The sequence below is a fragment of the Bombus fervidus genome, chromosome 2 (genome assembly GCF_041682495.2).
Source record: "Bombus fervidus isolate BK054 chromosome 2, iyBomFerv1, whole genome shotgun sequence".
Lineage (NCBI taxonomy): Eukaryota > Metazoa > Arthropoda > Insecta > Hymenoptera > Apidae > Bombus > Bombus fervidus.
The window spans coordinates 11484226-11501679 of record NC_091518.1 but is presented as its reverse complement, the minus strand read 5'-3'; the positions used below and the strand labels follow the sequence as shown (position 1 = coordinate 11501679).

General features: G+C 35.5%; 3 protein-coding genes and 23 non-coding genes across 32 annotated transcripts in view; 25 read left to right on the top strand and 1 right to left on the bottom strand.

Annotated features, from left to right (window-relative positions):
- LOC139997837 (coiled-coil domain-containing protein 102A) overlaps positions 1-17454 on the top strand; it is a 331009-nt gene that overhangs the window by 38532 nt on the left and 275023 nt on the right. The gene's annotated exons all lie outside the window — the stretch shown is intronic.
- Fry (microtubule binding protein furry) overlaps positions 1-17454 on the bottom strand; it is a 28578-nt gene that overhangs the window by 9791 nt on the left and 1333 nt on the right. For 2 of the 5 annotated variants that reach the window (XM_072022186.1, XM_072022189.1), the window contains exons 1-24: positions 17266-17395; positions 16654-16740; positions 16480-16521; positions 15973-16146; positions 15717-15901; positions 15462-15661; positions 15192-15401; positions 14912-15119; positions 14690-14827; positions 14377-14611; positions 13897-14300; positions 13101-13812; positions 12858-13028; positions 12587-12776; positions 12332-12508; positions 11388-11534; positions 10913-11083; positions 10703-10852; positions 10457-10626; positions 10115-10386; positions 9882-10036; positions 9567-9730; positions 6079-6288; positions 4718-4854 (exon numbers count right to left, since the gene is read on the bottom strand). In XM_072022186.1, the coding sequence (XP_071878287.1) occupies positions 4718-4854; positions 6079-6288; positions 9567-9730; positions 9882-10036; positions 10115-10386; positions 10457-10626; positions 10703-10852; positions 10913-11083; positions 11388-11534; positions 12332-12508; positions 12587-12776; positions 12858-13028; positions 13101-13812; positions 13897-14300; positions 14377-14611; positions 14690-14827; positions 14912-15119; positions 15192-15401; positions 15462-15661; positions 15717-15901; positions 15973-16146; positions 16480-16521; positions 16654-16696 (4665 nt within the window). In that variant the 5' untranslated portion in view covers positions 16697-16740; positions 17266-17395. Of the gene's footprint in view, positions 1-4717; positions 4855-6078; positions 6289-9566; positions 9731-9881; positions 10037-10114; positions 10387-10456; positions 10627-10702; positions 10853-10912; positions 11084-11387; positions 11535-12331; positions 12509-12586; positions 12777-12857; positions 13029-13100; positions 13813-13896; positions 14301-14376; positions 14612-14689; positions 14828-14911; positions 15120-15191; positions 15402-15461; positions 15662-15716; positions 15902-15972; positions 16147-16479; positions 16522-16653; positions 16741-17265; positions 17396-17454 lie in introns of those variants that run through there. The other 3 variants (XM_072022188.1, XM_072022187.1, XM_072022190.1) reach the window with 3 other exon arrangements.
- Positions 52-124, top strand: Trnaa-agc (transfer RNA alanine (anticodon AGC)). Its single transcript has one exon. It is a non-coding gene; the product is annotated as a tRNA-Ala (tRNA).
- Positions 203-275, top strand: Trnaa-agc (transfer RNA alanine (anticodon AGC)). Its single transcript has one exon. It is a non-coding gene; the product is annotated as a tRNA-Ala (tRNA).
- Trnaa-ugc (transfer RNA alanine (anticodon UGC)) lies at positions 354-426 on the top strand. The gene has a single exon. It is a non-coding gene; the product is annotated as a tRNA-Ala (tRNA).
- On the top strand, positions 656-728 carry Trnaa-agc (transfer RNA alanine (anticodon AGC)). The gene has a single exon. It is a non-coding gene; the product is annotated as a tRNA-Ala (tRNA).
- Positions 807-879, top strand: Trnaa-ugc (transfer RNA alanine (anticodon UGC)). The gene has a single exon. It is a non-coding gene; the product is annotated as a tRNA-Ala (tRNA).
- Positions 958-1030, top strand: Trnaa-ugc (transfer RNA alanine (anticodon UGC)). The gene has a single exon. It is a non-coding gene; the product is annotated as a tRNA-Ala (tRNA).
- Trnaa-agc (transfer RNA alanine (anticodon AGC)) lies at positions 1109-1181 on the top strand. The gene has a single exon. It is a non-coding gene; the product is annotated as a tRNA-Ala (tRNA).
- Positions 1260-1332, top strand: Trnaa-agc (transfer RNA alanine (anticodon AGC)). The gene has a single exon. It is a non-coding gene; the product is annotated as a tRNA-Ala (tRNA).
- Trnaa-ugc (transfer RNA alanine (anticodon UGC)) lies at positions 1411-1483 on the top strand. The gene has a single exon. It is a non-coding gene; the product is annotated as a tRNA-Ala (tRNA).
- Positions 1562-1634, top strand: Trnaa-agc (transfer RNA alanine (anticodon AGC)). The gene has a single exon. It is a non-coding gene; the product is annotated as a tRNA-Ala (tRNA).
- On the top strand, positions 1713-1785 carry Trnaa-agc (transfer RNA alanine (anticodon AGC)). The gene has a single exon. It is a non-coding gene; the product is annotated as a tRNA-Ala (tRNA).
- On the top strand, positions 1864-1936 carry Trnaa-agc (transfer RNA alanine (anticodon AGC)). The gene has a single exon. It is a non-coding gene; the product is annotated as a tRNA-Ala (tRNA).
- On the top strand, positions 2166-2238 carry Trnaa-agc (transfer RNA alanine (anticodon AGC)). Its single transcript has one exon. It is a non-coding gene; the product is annotated as a tRNA-Ala (tRNA).
- On the top strand, positions 2317-2389 carry Trnaa-ugc (transfer RNA alanine (anticodon UGC)). The gene has a single exon. It is a non-coding gene; the product is annotated as a tRNA-Ala (tRNA).
- On the top strand, positions 2468-2540 carry Trnaa-ugc (transfer RNA alanine (anticodon UGC)). The gene has a single exon. It is a non-coding gene; the product is annotated as a tRNA-Ala (tRNA).
- On the top strand, positions 2619-2691 carry Trnaa-ugc (transfer RNA alanine (anticodon UGC)). Its single transcript has one exon. It is a non-coding gene; the product is annotated as a tRNA-Ala (tRNA).
- On the top strand, positions 2770-2842 carry Trnaa-ugc (transfer RNA alanine (anticodon UGC)). The gene has a single exon. It is a non-coding gene; the product is annotated as a tRNA-Ala (tRNA).
- Positions 2921-2993, top strand: Trnaa-ugc (transfer RNA alanine (anticodon UGC)). The gene has a single exon. It is a non-coding gene; the product is annotated as a tRNA-Ala (tRNA).
- Positions 3072-3144, top strand: Trnaa-agc (transfer RNA alanine (anticodon AGC)). The gene has a single exon. It is a non-coding gene; the product is annotated as a tRNA-Ala (tRNA).
- On the top strand, positions 3223-3295 carry Trnaa-agc (transfer RNA alanine (anticodon AGC)). The gene has a single exon. It is a non-coding gene; the product is annotated as a tRNA-Ala (tRNA).
- Positions 3374-3446, top strand: Trnaa-ugc (transfer RNA alanine (anticodon UGC)). The gene has a single exon. It is a non-coding gene; the product is annotated as a tRNA-Ala (tRNA).
- On the top strand, positions 3525-3597 carry Trnaa-agc (transfer RNA alanine (anticodon AGC)). Its single transcript has one exon. It is a non-coding gene; the product is annotated as a tRNA-Ala (tRNA).
- Trnaa-agc (transfer RNA alanine (anticodon AGC)) lies at positions 3676-3748 on the top strand. Its single transcript has one exon. It is a non-coding gene; the product is annotated as a tRNA-Ala (tRNA).
- On the top strand, positions 6976-9855 carry LOC139998008 (C-C chemokine receptor type 1-like). Of its 3 annotated transcripts, none has more exons than XM_072022196.1 (4): positions 6976-8931; positions 9020-9221; positions 9324-9412; positions 9534-9855. In XM_072022196.1, the coding sequence occupies exons 1-4, from the start codon at positions 8104-8106 to the stop codon at positions 9558-9560; spliced, it is 1146 nt and encodes a 381-aa protein (XP_071878297.1). In that variant the 5' UTR covers positions 6976-8103; the 3' UTR covers positions 9561-9855. The 3 variants fall into 3 exon arrangements, with proteins under 3 accessions (XP_071878297.1, XP_071878296.1, XP_071878295.1); XM_072022195.1 differs by having other exon boundaries at positions 6978-8931; positions 9014-9221; positions 9537-9855; XM_072022194.1 differs by having other exon boundaries at positions 6979-8931; positions 9014-9221.

The window sequence follows — 17454 nt, the reverse complement described above, 5'->3', positions numbered from 1 at the left end:
ATTGGAGTACTCTGATATTGCAAAGTGATAAAGAAAATTAATAAAATCGAAGGGGGCGTAGCTCAGATGGTAGAGCGCTCGCTTAGCATGCGAGAGGTACCGGGATCGATACCCGGCGCCTCCAAAATACATTTTTGCACCTTTCACTAAAACTGGACTACATTATAAATCTACAATGACAATTTAAGGAAATCAGAGCAAAGGGGGCGTAGCTCAGATGGTAGAGCGCTCGCTTAGCATGCGAGAGGTACCGGGATCGATGCCCGGCGCCTCCAAACTTTACTTTTGATCCTTTTATCAAAATTGGAGCACTCTGATATTGCAAAGTGATAAAGAAAATTAATAAAATCGAAGGGGGCGTAGCTCAGATGGTAGAGCGCTCGCTTTGCATGCGAGAGGTACCGGGATCGATGCCCGGCGCCTCCAGACTTCACTTTTGATCCTTTTATCAAAATTGGAGTACTCTGATATTGCAAAGTGATAAAGAAAATTAATAAAATCGAAGGGGGCGTAGCTCAGATGGTAGAGCGCTCGCTTAGCATGCGAGAGGTACCGGGATCGATGCCCGGCGCCTCTAAACTTTACTTTTGATCCTTTTATCAAAATTGGAGCACTCTGATATTGCAAAGTGATAAAGAAAATTAATAAAATCGGAGGGGGCGTAGCTCAGATGGTAGAGCGCTCGCTTAGCATGCGAGAGGTACCGGGATCGATGCCCGGCGCCTCCAGACTTCATTTTTGATCCTTTTATCAAAATTGGAGTACTCTGATATTGCAAAGTGATAAAGAAAATTAATAAAATCGAAGGGGGCGTAGCTCAGATGGTAGAGCGCTCGCTTTGCATGCGAGAGGTACCGGGATCGATGCCCGGCGCCTCCAGACTTCACTTTTGATCCTTTTATCAAAATTGGAGTACTCTGATATTGCAAAGTGATAAAGAAAATTAATAAAATCGAAGGGGGCGTAGCTCAGATGGTAGAGCGCTCGCTTTGCATGCGAGAGGTACCGGGATCGATGCCCGGCGCCTCCAGACTTCATTTTTGATCCTTTTATCAAAATTGGAGTACTCTGATATTGCAAAGTGATAAAGAAAATTAATAAAATCGAAGGGGGCGTAGCTCAGATGGTAGAGCGCTCGCTTAGCATGCGAGAGGTACCGGGATCGATACCCGGCGCCTCCAAAATACATTTTTGCACCTTTCACTAAAACTGGACTACATTATAAATCTACAATGACAATTTAAGGAAATCAGAGCAAAGGGGGCGTAGCTCAGATGGTAGAGCGCTCGCTTAGCATGCGAGAGGTACCGGGATCGATGCCCGGCGCCTCCAAACTTTACTTTTGATCCTTTTATCAAAATTGGAGCACTCTGATATTGCAAAGTGATAAAGAAAATTAATAAAATCGAAGGGGGCGTAGCTCAGATGGTAGAGCGCTCGCTTTGCATGCGAGAGGTACCGGGATCGATGCCCGGCGCCTCCAGACTTCACTTTTGATCCTTTTATCAAAATTGGAGTACTCTGATATTGCAAAGTGATAAAGAAAATTAATAAAATCGAAGGGGGCGTAGCTCAGATGGTAGAGCGCTCGCTTAGCATGCGAGAGGTACCGGGATCGATGCCCGGCGCCTCCAAACTTTACTTTTGATCCTTTTATCAAAATTGGAGCACTCTGATATTGCAAAGTGATAAAGAAAATTAATAAAATCGGAGGGGGCGTAGCTCAGATGGTAGAGCGCTCGCTTAGCATGCGAGAGGTACCGGGATCGATGCCCGGCGCCTCCAGACTTCATTTTTGATCCTTTTATCAAAATTGGAGTACTCTGATATTGCAAAGTGATAAAGAAAATTAATAAAATCGAAGGGGGCGTAGCTCAGATGGTAGAGCGCTCGCTTAGCATGCGAGAGGTACCGGGATCGATGCCCGGCGCCTCCAAACTTTACTTTTGATCCTTTTATCAAAATTGGAGCACTCTGATATTGCAAAGTGATAAAGAAAATTAATAAAATCGGAGGGGGCGTAGCTCAGATGGTAGAGCGCTCGCTTTGCATGCGAGAGGTACCGCGATCGATGCCCGGCGCCTCCAGACTTCATTTTTGATCCTTTTATCAAAATTGGAGTACTCTGATATTGCAAAGTGATAAAGAAAATTAATAAAATCGAAGGGGGCGTAGCTCAGATGGTAGAGCGCTCGCTTAGCATGCGAGAGGTACCGGGATCGATGCCCGGCGCCTCCAAACTTTACTTTTGATCCTTTTATCAAAATTGGAGCACTCTGATATTGCAAAGTGATAAAGAAAATTAATAAAATCGGAGGGGGCGTAGCTCAGATGGTAGAGCGCTCGCTTTGCATGCGAGAGGTACCGGGATCGATGCCCGGCGCCTCCAGACTTCATTTTTGATCCTTTTATCAAAATTGGAGTACTCTGATATTGCAAAGTGATAAAGAAAATTAATAAAATCGAAGGGGGCGTAGCTCAGATGGTAGAGCGCTCGCTTTGCATGCGAGAGGTACCGGGATCGATGCCCGGCGCCTCCAGACTTCATTTTTGATCCTTTTATCAAAATTGGAGTACTCTGATATTGCAAAGTGATAAAGAAAATTAATAAAATCGAAGGGGGCGTAGCTCAGATGGTAGAGCGCTCGCTTTGCATGCGAGAGGTACCGGGATCGATGCCCGGCGCCTCCAGACTTCATTTTTGATCCTTTTATCAAAATTGGAGTACTCTGATATTGCAAAGTGATAAAGAAAATTAATAAAATCGAAGGGGGCGTAGCTCAGATGGTAGAGCGCTCGCTTTGCATGCGAGAGGTACCGGGATCGATGCCCGGCGCCTCCAGACTTCACTTTTGATCCTTTTATCAAAATTGGAGTACTCTGATATTGCAAAGTGATAAAGAAAATTAATAAAATCGAAGGGGGCGTAGCTCAGATGGTAGAGCGCTCGCTTTGCATGCGAGAGGTACCGGGATCGATGCCCGGCGCCTCCAGACTTCATTTTTGATCCTTTTATCAAAATTGGAGTACTCTGATATTGCAAAGTGATAAAGAAAATTAATAAAATCGAAGGGGGCGTAGCTCAGATGGTAGAGCGCTCGCTTAGCATGCGAGAGGTACCGGGATCGATACCCGGCGCCTCCAAAATACATTTTTGCACCTTTCACTAAAACTGGACTACATTATAAATCTACAATGACAATTTAAGGAAATCAGAGCAAAGGGGGCGTAGCTCAGATGGTAGAGCGCTCGCTTAGCATGCGAGAGGTACCGGGATCGATGCCCGGCGCCTCCAAACTTTACTTTTGATCCTTTTATCAAAATTGGAGCACTCTGATATTGCAAAGTGATAAAGAAAATTAATAAAATCGAAGGGGGCGTAGCTCAGATGGTAGAGCGCTCGCTTTGCATGCGAGAGGTACCGGGATCGATGCCCGGCGCCTCCAAACTTCACTTTTGATCCTTTTATCAAAATTGGAGCACTCTGATATTGCAAAATGATAAAGAAAATTAATAAAATCGAAGGGGGCGTAGCTCAGATGGTAGAGCGCTCGCTTAGCATGCGAGAGGTACCGGGATCGATACCCGGCGCCTCCAAAATACATTTTTGCGCCTTTCACTGAAACTGAACTACATTATAAATCTACAATGACAATTTAAGGAAATCAGAGCAAAGGGGGCGTAGCTCAGATGGTAGAGCGCTCGCTTAGCATGCGAGAGGTACCGGGATCGATGCCCGGCGCCTCCATGAATTTTTTGACTATAAAGGTTTTAATTTAAACTTTGTAGAGTAAGATTTAAACTAAGTAGAAAATTTGCAGAAGTATCTTTTAATTATAACCCCAGAATATTTTGCCATCAGATATTCCATTAGTATTAAATTTTGATAGTAATCATTATGGCTATCCGTAACTGTACATAAAATGGCTTTCTCTACATATATGTGTAATAACGTTGTTTTCTCATCTAAACATGTATAAAATAAAGAATGTTTCTTTCATGTATAATACCACGATCTTCCTATGAATTCTATTACAATTGTATACAAATGATATTTAAATTGTTCATAAACAATCTTTGTTGAATATAAATTGCATAAAGTGCATTGCGCATAAAATTTCAAACCAATTGAACTAGTCGTCAATAGTATCTGAATAGCATGTAAGTAGTATAGGAGTAGTAAATGGCAGTCAGCCGAATACCATAACTGACGTCTGACATCTCCTATGTTATACTACTGAATTCTAACTTGTCTAGGAATTCCTTATTTTTGATATAAAAATTAATTTCTCAAGGAATGTAATCAGTGGGGGCGTAGCTCAGATGGTAGAACGCTCGCTTAGCATGCGAGAGGTACTACCGGGATCGATGCCCGGCGCCTCCAAAATCTTGATTTTGATCCTTTCACTAAATTGGATCACATTGTTGTTCCACAATGATACTTGAAATAAACCGGATTAAAGGCGGCGTAGTTCAGGTGGTAGAGCGCTCGTTTAACATGCGAGAGGCACCGAAATTGATGCCCAGCGCCTCCAAATATTTTTTAACAATTAAAAAATTAAACTCTTTTCCATATATGATAAGATGCATACCAATAACATTTATCGCGGCATTGTTACCATTCCACTTAAAGCTTTGATTAAGTTGCTACAAGATTAATTTTAAATCAATGATAAATAATAGGAAGATTATTTAATAAATAATCTATAAACTTTACCTGATAATAGCTCAATGGATTGGAGGGTGGTGGTACATTTGGGTCCACTAATTCCATGTTGTGTAACCAGGGTAACAAATATTGCAGTAACAATTGTCGAACTTCTCTTCGAGCTGTTTGAAACCTGTGTGTAATTTCTGCAAATAGTATATAATGTAACATTAGTCTTATACATTTGATAACCATTTCTTTTAATAAGATATTGATTGATTTAATTCGTAGTACGGTATTTATGTCTGTTTCAAAACTATTTTTGCAAGAATTACTCATGTTTCCTTACTGAATGGATTGAAATATTGATTATTGCATTTTTAATTAACATATAATAACATATAATTACATTTAATTAACGCATAATTAAAGTATACTGTTGAAAGAACCATGTACTAAATTCGTAATATAAATGTCCTTAACAATTACTTCAATCAATTATTTGATAAGTATGTTGCCAAGTGAAGTGCAGAAAGAAAGTATTTCTGTTTTTTATTTTTATTAAGTATATATGTATACACAGAAAACGTGGTCAAAGAAAAGAGATTACATTTGAACGTGTAAAGTATCGTTCAGAATCCACTCGATAATATCGTTTATCATTGTTCATTGGAAATGCTAATCAAAACCAGTAGGACAACGTATATTTTCTGTACAAATATACAAAGTAAACTAGAGAAAGAGGTATTAGGCTGAGTTATAAATGGATGAATTATTTCTAGCTGTCTGCTAGCAGAAGGCTTGAGCTGTCTAATGGACTTCTACCTAAAATGTTGTACACAATAAACACTAAAAAACAGAAACGAATGCATTTTGTTTATTATTATGATAAATGTAGATTCTAAAAATTATATTGCAATGATCAATAACAATCATTATTTTGTATCAATCGTTATTTCGTAAATGATGAGAAAATATTAAATTTACAAATTTACGCTGATACGAAAAATAAGAGAAATAATTACGAAAATAAACATTATAAATAATATCATATCGATGCATCATCCAATTTGTATCAATAAGTTTATATAAAATATGAGTATCTGTTACACAGGGCAATCAACATGACTATAATGTAGGATATAAATGATACAAATTATAATGGATAAAGATATAGTAATCTCGTTTCTCTTTCTCACATCTTACAATAATAATTGAAAATGAATATCAAAAGACTTAGTCTGGCAACTGATTAAACCTCTAATTAAAATAAGAAATTATTCCAAAAGAATATAAATAGCATGATGGTTCTTTTTAAACTGTGTATTCATAGTCAATATTTTCTTCTGAAATGCTTATTAAAAAACATCTGAATCTTTTGTTAAAGTAAAGCTGCAAAACATTTTTGTTACAATGATAGAGAAACTTACCGCTGAACATTGGCATCGTCAGCTCCGGATGAAGTTGAGCAAGTTGACGAGAAAGATACATTTGATTGCGACAATATGTAGTCGATAGAAGTACATCAAGAGTGCCACCCCTAATTGTACCGTTCGAGGACATTCCACCGATGGGATTACTTTGTTGTCCTGGTGCAGAAGTAGCTGTAGTTGATGAGCCGCCAACAGGGTCATCCTGACCTAAAGCAAGTATCGGTGGAATTATTAAGGACAGTGCTTCGCGTCAAAATAACTCTGAAATTGATGGGGAAGCGTATAATTAATGTTCAATACAGTTTTATTGCGTTAAGTAAGCGAATAAAACTACGAGATGCTTTTAATGAAACCAATAAGAGGAGCCAATTTTAAACTTTATGAGAATAAAAGATACATATAAAATATATTCCACAATCTTTAAAACCACATATTTCAAAACAATGTAGAATCTTTTTGAATATTAAAACTGATTAATTAAAGCATGTGAAGGAAAAACGCTAGCTTTTCAATCATATTTAGAAAAAAGTATTCCTTAGAGAATCAATACAATTTAGAAAATCAAATATTATATTATAATTACATTATTTATTATATTATAAGATATTATATTATATATCAAATTATATTATTATAATTATATTATAATTGCAGAAAGATAAGTGTAAATCTACACGTATTATAATTAGCAAATAGAGTAACATTTTTTAATGATAGTGCCGGTAGAAGTTATATAATATCTAATATCATATGACTTGCATTTGATAATAAATATGTTATCTTTTTGCAAAGTGTTCCACGTAACATGTAAGAATTCATATATCGGTTTGGTGCGCAGAAGCTGGATTGGACTTTATCAGGAACGGTTGCCGATGCACCATGCAGAAATAGTCGAGCTGGCATCTCGATGTATACTACTTAACTTTCCCGTCCGTTATCCAGAAAAGTTTTTTTTTAAATAAACAATTCCTCAAAGCATCTGTCATCGATAAACATTTTTAGTACCAATAATACGTGTAAAAAAGCTATAAAAATAAAAAGAAGCATTTAAAATAGTGTTCCTATTCATAAGTTTTTTTGAAACTGAACATAACAACAACGAATATAACTTATTAAAATTATAAATAAATAAACTGTGCGCGTACTTTTCACTGCAATATAGTGGAAAAAGCATTGAATTAATTAAAGCAAAAATTGTGCTGTAAAATAAGGTAAAATAAAATAAAATAAAATATGTTAGTTCAAAGGATTAAAACGTTTCGGTAATCATTCAGTTCTATTTACCATAGCTTATGTGAGAAGTTTTAATGCTGGAAATTGAATATTTCGTTTAATGAATGATAATTTAAACTTGCGCTGAATTTTCTAACTTGAAATTATAGCGAATCCTACGCGAGTGACATGCACTTCTTCGTGAACCTTTGAAGACGTCAAGAGAATTTGGCAACACTCCAATACAGTTTTTCGTAGAACGTTAAACAAATACCGTACGTTTCTATTCGCGATATGGAATCGAATAGATTGCTTCAAAAAGCTAAGAAAGAATTCATTTACTTAAATCAAAGACTGGAAAAGTATAACAACTGAAAAAATTGAATCTCTTTGATAAATTAAAAACATGTTGGTGCTACGAAGCAATTAAGAGGACCACTATTTTACGATAATGATAAAATATAAGAGAATACTCAGCGTTACAATCCTGATTCATAAAAAATTAATTTTAGAAAATTCAGTGATTTTCTTCCAAATGAAATTTCCAAACAATTATTATCGCGTTATTTCTTTATTTAAAATAGTATTACTAAATATTCTTCTAAAAGACGATTAGAAAAATAGCAAGTCCAATATGTCACACGTGGAAAATATAAATCACAAGAAAATGTATTCGCATCTGTGGGATGTCAATTGATGAAAAACGAAAACATAAAAATATTTTCGAGCGTCACGCGTCATTGCGAACGCATCCTGCATACATACGATCAAGATCGATCACTCTCCCTTGTTTAAAATCATCTTGCGAAAATGGTACACGTGCAAAGAGACCTCGTGGAGCTCGACTTAACGGAAAACATATTACGTAGCGTCCAATTATATTACACCCCGATTCTAGTCTACTTTGGTTCACTGGGGAATTGCCTTTCGGTAATCGTGTTTTTTGGAACGAAGCTCTGCCAGTATTCCTCGAGCATTTACCTCGGTGCATTAGCCATAAGCGATACCGGTTTTCTGGTATCCGTTTTCGTGGTTTGGCTAAATATGGTAGAGGTTGGTCTGTTCAATAAGCCAGGTTTCTGCCAATTTTTCATCTACTTAACGACTCTTTGCAGTTTCATGAGCATTTGGCTCGTGGTGGCATTCACCATTGAAAGGTTTATTGCCGTGGAATATCCACTGTATCGTCAGTCAATGTGTACAGTGACTAGAGCAAAATTGGCAGTCGCTATATTGACCATATTGGGACTTATACTGTGTAGTCCGGTTTTATGGTTTTCAGCGCCGCGATTAGAGTCTAATGAAAAAGGAAACGTAACAGAGTGCCATTTGGCGGAAGGACTGGAATCTTGGGCGATTGTTTACAATGTGATTGACACGGTATTAACGTTTGCTATACCGTTCACGGTGATCATTATCCTGAACGTGCTGATTGCACGAGCTATTTATAGACATATTAAAATTAGAAAATCTCTAACCAACGAACCGCGTATCGTGAAAGAGAGACAACCATACGCTCAAAGTTTCCGGAACAATTTGGCGCAGACCAAGATCACCAAGATGTTGCTCGTTGTCTCTAGCGTTTTCCTCTGTTTCAATCTACCTGCGTATGTTTTCAGAATTCACGCTTTTTTACATGTACGTACAACCAAGAAGAATTGAAACGATTAGCATCTATGTATTAGCGTAATTTCATCAATATTGGATGTAAAAAACATAGTTTCAGGAGGAAAGCAATACATCCAGATCAGTGGAATTGGCGCAACAAGTTTGTAATTTATTATTTAATACCAACTTTGGAATTAATTTTATCTTGTTCTGCGCAACAGGACAAAATTTTCGAAGAGCGATACGCTGCATGTTTTTGAAACGGTTCCGTAGAAGAAATGTGACTATGACTCAAGTGTCGAATCAAGGAAAGCAAAATGGTACATACGAAATCGATAACATAAAATCAACGTTGATAGCCATTGTTTTTATATACAATATTAATTAATTCATTGATTTATGAAAATCATATTTATTCTCAGGTTCAAATTTTGCACGGTCTACTGCGGGAACAACACGTCAACATGCGATTGTATTTACGGAACCATGGGAAGAATTTCATGAATTAAATGTAGAGTAAAGCACTTTATAATAATCTAAGAAGTGATATAGTTGATATTTTTGAAGCTACGTTTATGGATATATTTTTACGTAAAATTTCAAATATAAATGTAATGTTAACTTTTCGTTAGAAGGCTGAAATGAACGAGCAATTATAAACTTACTCGTCTCTGGTTCTGTAGCGGGGAGAGGACCTACGTTCCCAAAAAATCTTTGATCCAACAATTGAAGAAGTTGGAGTGCTGCATCGTGAACAGGGGCACGGGGACAACCCGTACTCATTAGAGTAACATTAATGATGCTTGTATAATGATCACAAGGATACTCTCTATAAACATTAAATATACTTTGTGTTATATTTATGTACTAAAGAAATGACCAAATCTTTTTGTACTGTCTAATAATATGATATCGTGTCTAAAAATAAATTTTTCATAATTTAAGATATCTAAATATTTGAATGTATAAATGTCACTAACCTTGCACTAAAAATTGTTGCTAAGGCAAGGAAACAACCGTCAGCTACTTGTGGAGCACCAGTGTAACATCGATCGACTACCCAATCGAGAAGTGTTCCAATATCGGGGTTACATTCCAACAATAAAACTACTGTTTCTCGAGCAAGCGCATAGATCTAAAATATTTTTTCAACATGTAAAATTCCTGAAGACAACTTATCAAACGTAGAAATCGTGAATATTCTGAAATTTACTTTTTCATCCTTGCTTGCCAGTAGTAAATCTAGCCATTGATAAAGTATTGCTCCTTCTTCAGAAAGTGATTGTGGATTGAAACACGACCCACAACATAATAGACCGCTCATAGCTTGCAACGCTGAAAGTTGTAATTCTGTACAACACTTTTCTTCTTCCTGAAGTGAAGATGTACTAGCAAGCGGTCGTCCATAAGGACCTGACCAACTAGCGAATAGCATAAACAAGTTCCGTCTCAAGTCTCTTTTCAATAATGTGTGACATGTCTCCACTAAAATACAAGAAATATGAATTACTACAAATGTTTACTGTAAATGTGCTTCTATGAATAAGATACTTACATGAAAAGCTCTTGATCATTTTTCTGATGAAATTACAGAAATGCAACTTAATATCACGAACTGCAGGGGCTTCTTTATCAGTTTCATTTTCTAAGTATAAACGGGCGCCATCGATGTACTCGACAAACGTGGGATGAAGCGATTGTGTTTCTCGATCTAATACTGCAGGGCTATAAAAATATATGAAATTTAATAAAGGGAATGAGATAGTGATGATCAACTATGTTAAAGAGATCGATTACTAACCAAATACCGAACGTTCCATATTCAGCAATCAATTCCAATACTCTCACTAGTTGCAATCTCAATGCATCTCTTCGTCTTCTACGTCTCATATTTTCTTGTTTACGATCAACCGCCTCACGGATGTAAAGAACTAATTCTTCCATTAAATCTCTGAAAATAACGATCATCAATAAGGATACTTCATACTGAACAATTCATATATTTACTTACTTTAAAGCATCGGCATTTACTTTTCCGATTGCTTGCACAGCAGCATCTCTAACATCTACTACTTCACATCTCAATAAAGGTACTGTTAACTTATATAAAGCTGCAGGACTTGCATTTGTTCCAGGTGATTTGTTATCACCTCGTTCAGCAGATAGACTGTCCGGCGATGAACTATGAGAATATTCAAATTTTTCATATATTAAAGTCTTTTAAAGTTGAACTGTTACAAACATGTAAATCGTGCGCGACTGACAAGTTTAATTTCCGATTAAAGCGATCGGGAACGGTCGTAAGGCTAGATAGAAAGAGTAAATAAAAATATATATTCATGTTAGCAACAGCAGTTTGATCAGAGAGCTAAAAATCTTGCAAATAAAGAAAACAGTCTCATAAAAAGATTGTGCAAATTACCAACGACCGTTTAATCCCGGGTGACTTCGAAGCATCGTCGTTCGCTATGGTTAATTAGGCTCACCTGGTCCGCTTATGCCTGGTGTAGATGCCGGAAATGGACGGAACGGAGAAGCGACCCGGCAGGGTCTGTGCCCCACCGAGATTCTCCAGGCTCTGACTCAACTCCTTACTCATGCACAACACACCAAACTCCACCGTATGCTGACCACTAGAGTATGCAATACAGTGTACCACCAATGCTCCTTGTATCAAACATTATTTACTGCTCAGAAACTACTACTCTAAGGTCCAGATGTACATGTGCGAGACAGTGACGAATGGCATGCGAGGTAAAGAATGTTACAGGAAATTAAAGCAAAGAGATATGCGCTCAAGAAAAAGATGTGCAATATTGAATCCCGCTCCCGAGTGCAAAGCGCGCCTTGGTAGAAATTGGTGCTCTTCTATTTCATATAAAACACCTTATTGTTACTAATACGATAATGGAGTCCTAGAGGTGATAATATGCAAGTTCATGTGAGAGTAGACAATCTTGCAACGTATCAGACGTTAGAAATATAGATGCCACGTGCGTGCCACAACAGGATATGCATGTTATAATAAAGAATTATATGATTCACAGAGTTCTACACTTTAATTATTATTGTAATGGTTTATGAGAAATACACATCGATATATCAAATATTTCCGAGGTATACAACAGACATAAGCAGACATGATCCCACACCAATTAATACCAAATAAATTTAATTCCACCTGATCATCATTGTTTTATACACGCCTAAAACTCTAATAATTGAGCTGTAAACTGCATCATTTGTGATTTTGAATTTGGCACTAATTTGTGCAAATAATATGAGTTTAGGACTATATGACGAATACACCACTAATGTTTATTGACTTCTTATGTTTTAATATAATGTCTTCAATATATTTTAAATAATAACATAAAATGGTACATTATGAGACTAATGTTCCTATAGAGATATTTAAGCACGAACTTACCTTAGGCTGAGATCTGGGCTGGCACACCGTACAACAGGGCTTGGCACTGGTGGAACAACTCTGTATCCAAAAGTTAGATAATTTTTCCACACATGCATGTACATATCTCTCTCATTCACAGGTTTCCGAACTGCGGTTGAACTTCTTAATAGAGAAGCTCTATTGTCATTTACAGGTCTAAAAAATTAAAAATAAAGACTTTTACTTTTGTACAATTATAAACATATCTTTTTACAAACTTTAGTATGGTCTTACGTGGGATCAATTACTGAGAATAGTGAATTTATCCGGGTAAAAACGATAGGCCACGAATGTGCTACAGCAGTGGGACACAATGTTAGCACTCTATCTTTCTCTAAAAATGCAAACAAACAACTTCCCCATGGATCTGCTCCATTCAAATTTAAAGAAGAAGAACTTTTTGTACTAGTATCATCATGAAGACCTGTAATTTTATATTATATATTAAGGGAGATTATATGCTTGGCTAATATAATTAAGATGATTATGTCACTATCATCATCACCTGCTGTCCATACACAACTACTTCTTTCAGCTATCCACTGAAGATCAACGTTAGAAGTAGAAGCAGCTGCTGCTTTTTCAGCAGGAGGTAACATATGATAGCATTTCTCCAAAACTGTTGGACAACAAGCGTCTATTACATCGATCACAGGTTGATCATCTTCTAAGCCTCCTAAAATGAAATAAATGCTTGTTCAATGTTTGACTTCTTTATGTTAAAATGCCCCGATGTAATTGAACTTACCTAATGTTTTCAATAAATGTTTAACTTCACGTAATATATGAACTGCTATTCTTCTAGGATAAAGGCGACAATTGCAAAGCATAACTAACGCAAATCCTTCCACTAGATGAAAAACGCTAGAAACAGGTTCTATCTTTTGTCCCGATTCACTTTTTTTAATGTTACTATCTACGCGAGTATTAGTTCTTGCATTATCCACTGATTGCTCCTTAGATCTTATACTAGGACTTGTTAGTGCATTTTTCCAACTCGTTAGAAGTTGCAAAAGCATTCTCAAACCATTATCAACAAGTTGCGGAAAAGTGTCTTGGACATCTCTAGCAAGAAATTGTGTAAATCCAAGAACAACATCCTGCCTCCAGTCGGGAAAATCTAATACTAAGGTTTGTAGACTTTGATATGCTAATCCACGAAGTTCTTCATCCATGTGGACAGTTAAACGGGATAACAAATCAACTAATTCAGCACCAGTCATTCCATCAGGTATTAATCGAGGAACTGCAGCAACGCAAGTGCGGAAAAGATCTATCCTAGGTTTTCGTTCTCCGGTAATCATTTCATCCGGTTCCTTATTCATATTTTGAGTGCTTGTCATCATAAGAGGTCTACCATAATGAACATCTAAAGCACGTAGTATATCAACAAATACTCGTCGAACATGTGGAAAATACGAAGACATTCCTATACTTCTTGCTGTATCTTCTGTTAACATCTAAATTTTATAAAATTAAAATCTTTATTAGAAATATGCAGTTAATTATTTAAATTATATACACAATCCATTTGCCATACTTACCTTATTGAGAAATGTTTTTTTAACTCGCATAGTATTACCGCTTGGTAATACTCCCATCGTACGCGGCATAGGCGGTTCTCCTTCTTTTTGTTGTAAACTATCAGCTACAACCAAAAAAGCTCGAAGTCCAATACTCATACGTTCAGGAGTTAAAATTATTTTCACTGGTCTACCCACGGATAACAAATCAAATACTATTTCTCGCATTGCAAAATCCAATCTTTCCTGTGCAATGAATTGAATGATTTTTACAAAAATATTTAGTGGGGTATCACGTGGTACTACCGCTTTTGAGCCTTTCGGGAACAGAGAATTTACTATACTTTGTAATCTACTTTGAGTAGCTGAATTACTCTCGCATTTAATACGTATCATGTATACCCAAAGTAAACGATATAACGCCTCTGAAAAATAAACATAAATGTTCAAACTATTTTATTATAATATAAAATCTGCTTATATAAAAAATTATTTACATACCTAAAGCAACACGACACATCTTAGGATCTCGATTCTTCAAATGCGATAGGCACATTGCTAGGAAGTAATGCCAATTTTGCAAAAAAAATGTTTTTTGACTGACACATAACAAACAAGTTACAAGAGGAAAAAGAGCCAGTCTATGTTTTGACTTTGTACACATATCTAATGTTGTAGAATATAACATTTCTACAAAATTCTTTAGACAAGGTACATTAACTTCATTTTTGACAGCCTGAAATATAAAATTAATATCATTTATACATGTTAAAATTTTAATATAGATATTAGTGATGTAATGTTATAAGCTTACAGCTGCAACAGGAACAAGTATCTCTACGAAAAGTCCAGCCAAAGCATGTTTGACATCTTTATCTTTTACTTCCAAAAAATATTGCGCACACTCTTGCATAAACTGAAATGAGGCCTCAAATTCTTCTATTGGTACCATCTACAATTTTATACATATACACAGAATATATACAGAAACTTATACAATAAAAATATTTAAAAACAACTTTTGCTTTTTAATTACTTTTACTCTAAAAAATTTCATTCCCATTAGTAACGAAATAATACTCTGTGTAGTGTGAGGTCCTGGTTCCTTAGCACGTAATTCTTTCAATTCGACCATAAAACGTTTCCTAACTGACATAAATCGAGACTGTGCAAGAACTCCGATTACTTCTGCATAAAGATCAGCAATGATATGAATGTTTGCTGCATTTGGCTCATTTTGTATTCTGTAACACAATCGTAACCTTCTATAAAATAGTCTGATATTTTATAAAATTTGTATTGTATTACGCTCTTACCCTTCTCTGTATTTGAAATGTTTGAAAGCTATATTTTCTATGTAAGTTACTAAATCTTCATGACCAGGGTGAAATGGTAATTGACGTAAAACCTCTATTAACATTAAACAAAATATAAATTCTACTGCGAGATCTCTTCGTTCCTGAAGTAAATCTGCTTCACTTCTTTCAACTGTCTCTACACTTCCAGATACTATTGTATACATGATGCTGAAATAGAACACTTATTTTACAATTTTCATAACTTTGATATTTAAAATATGTTTTTACCTTTTTCCTTTCTGATCTTCTTTTCCAGGAGCAGGTTTTCGTTGATCGCTACCTTGATCAACTAATTGACGTTCATACCAATTAAAAAGTGCTCGTAAAATAGAAGGTAAACAATGTTCTGCAACTGAACCAAATGCAGATAACAATTGGTCAAATTGTGGATCTTCTCCTCTTTGTAAAACTTTTGAAAGTGGTTTTTCCTGTAATATATTTGTTGTCAAAAACAGACCTTGTCTAAATAATAAAATTAATTACATGTTCTGTCATCACTGCTTCCATTTTTTTTTCTGCTTGAGTGGTGAACTCTGCAAACAAAGTACGCATCACAAACTCTCCAGGTCTTAAATCCATATCTCCTATTTGTTGTGATTTCACTGTTTCCTTCTGAGCACCCCAGGGTAACACGACAGTTATTGCACTCACTCTACTGGAACTTGATTCTAAGAAAACCAATAAACTTTAATATTTATTTATATTTCTTTAGCCAATGTTATATGAGTTGTGTGCTGACCATTGCCAGAAACTGAAGTACTGGCAGTGTGAATGCTAACAGCATCGCTACTTTCTCCTTGCGTTGCTCCATGAACAGTAAGTAAATCTTGATTGGGTTCAGGTACACTTTGAGATGATTCTGCTGCTGCTTCATGTAATCCTTCGCCATGTACGGTCCTGGCTTCAGAGGCTTCTGATAAAAATGACAGGTTTAGTCATTGGTAAATTTATATATTAACTAATTCTATAATTTATTTAATAGAAGTATAAAAGTATATTGTTTTAAACACAAATATTTTGTATGATCATGTCTAGAAGCTACTACTACAAAAATATTCTCAGTTCTAACACTATTAATTCTGTATGATGGTAGAGACTAATAGATGAAGCCCCATTCTGTAACGTAACAGATGCCCACAATGAACACTAACTTAATTATATTAAGCTTGATAGCTACATTTTCAGTGCACTAAAATTTGAAACATTTAATGTATATGAAGAATCAATGAAGAAGATCACAGCATACCAGGTTGTGCCTCATTTCCAGGAGTTGGTTGAGTTTCACCTCCTAAAATATGAATTAATTCATTTCGTTATAATCTTGATAAATATATAAATTAGATAGATACAAATTAAAATATAAAATATATATATTCAATTTAAAAAACAATTATAGGCTATAAATACCATATTTACTAACCTTCTGTCATATTGTCTATGTATGCCTTGCTTTCAGGCAACATTAATATATACTAATGTCATACTGTAAATACATAGCATTTTCATTCTAAAACAATAAAAAAATTATGTTATGTAAGATACTTCTTTTAATATTTACTTTTTCCAAAAATAAAAAATATAGGAGCAGTATGAGATATATAAACACACACACCTGTGTGTGTGTATGTATGTATATATATATCTTTGTTTACTTCATTCATTCATATATTAACTTGGCGACGCTAATATATATGAACTTTCTAACAACAATGTTTATACAAGTCGGAATTAAAAAATAAGACAATCATATTTTTATTTCCACGTATTGTCATAAATATATTATGGAATTCAAATATTTTAATTCTTTTACTTGCACAAAATAATACTACGAGATATGTGAAAAATACAAATTGTTTATTTAAAGCGTAATAAAAATCTGAGAGATTGCAGGAAGCCATAACCTGAGACAGAAAGTGACATCATTATAAATTTATGAAACAATACAAAAATTTCACACAAAAGTTTACACTATCACTATTATTAGACAACCACTACATAATTGAAAATCGTGAAGAAGAAACATGTTATTTACCGTAAAATGCCGTAAAATCGTAATTTAATTGTAAATCTGACGTTTCATAAATGTCCGGCTTGATTCGTATGTATTCGTCACTTCACAGTTTCATATTCCACACGTTCCTGCATTTAACATACTTTGCAATACTCCACTAGAGGGTGTTAGATCTAATTATTAATAAAAAAAAGTACATTGGGAACTGTA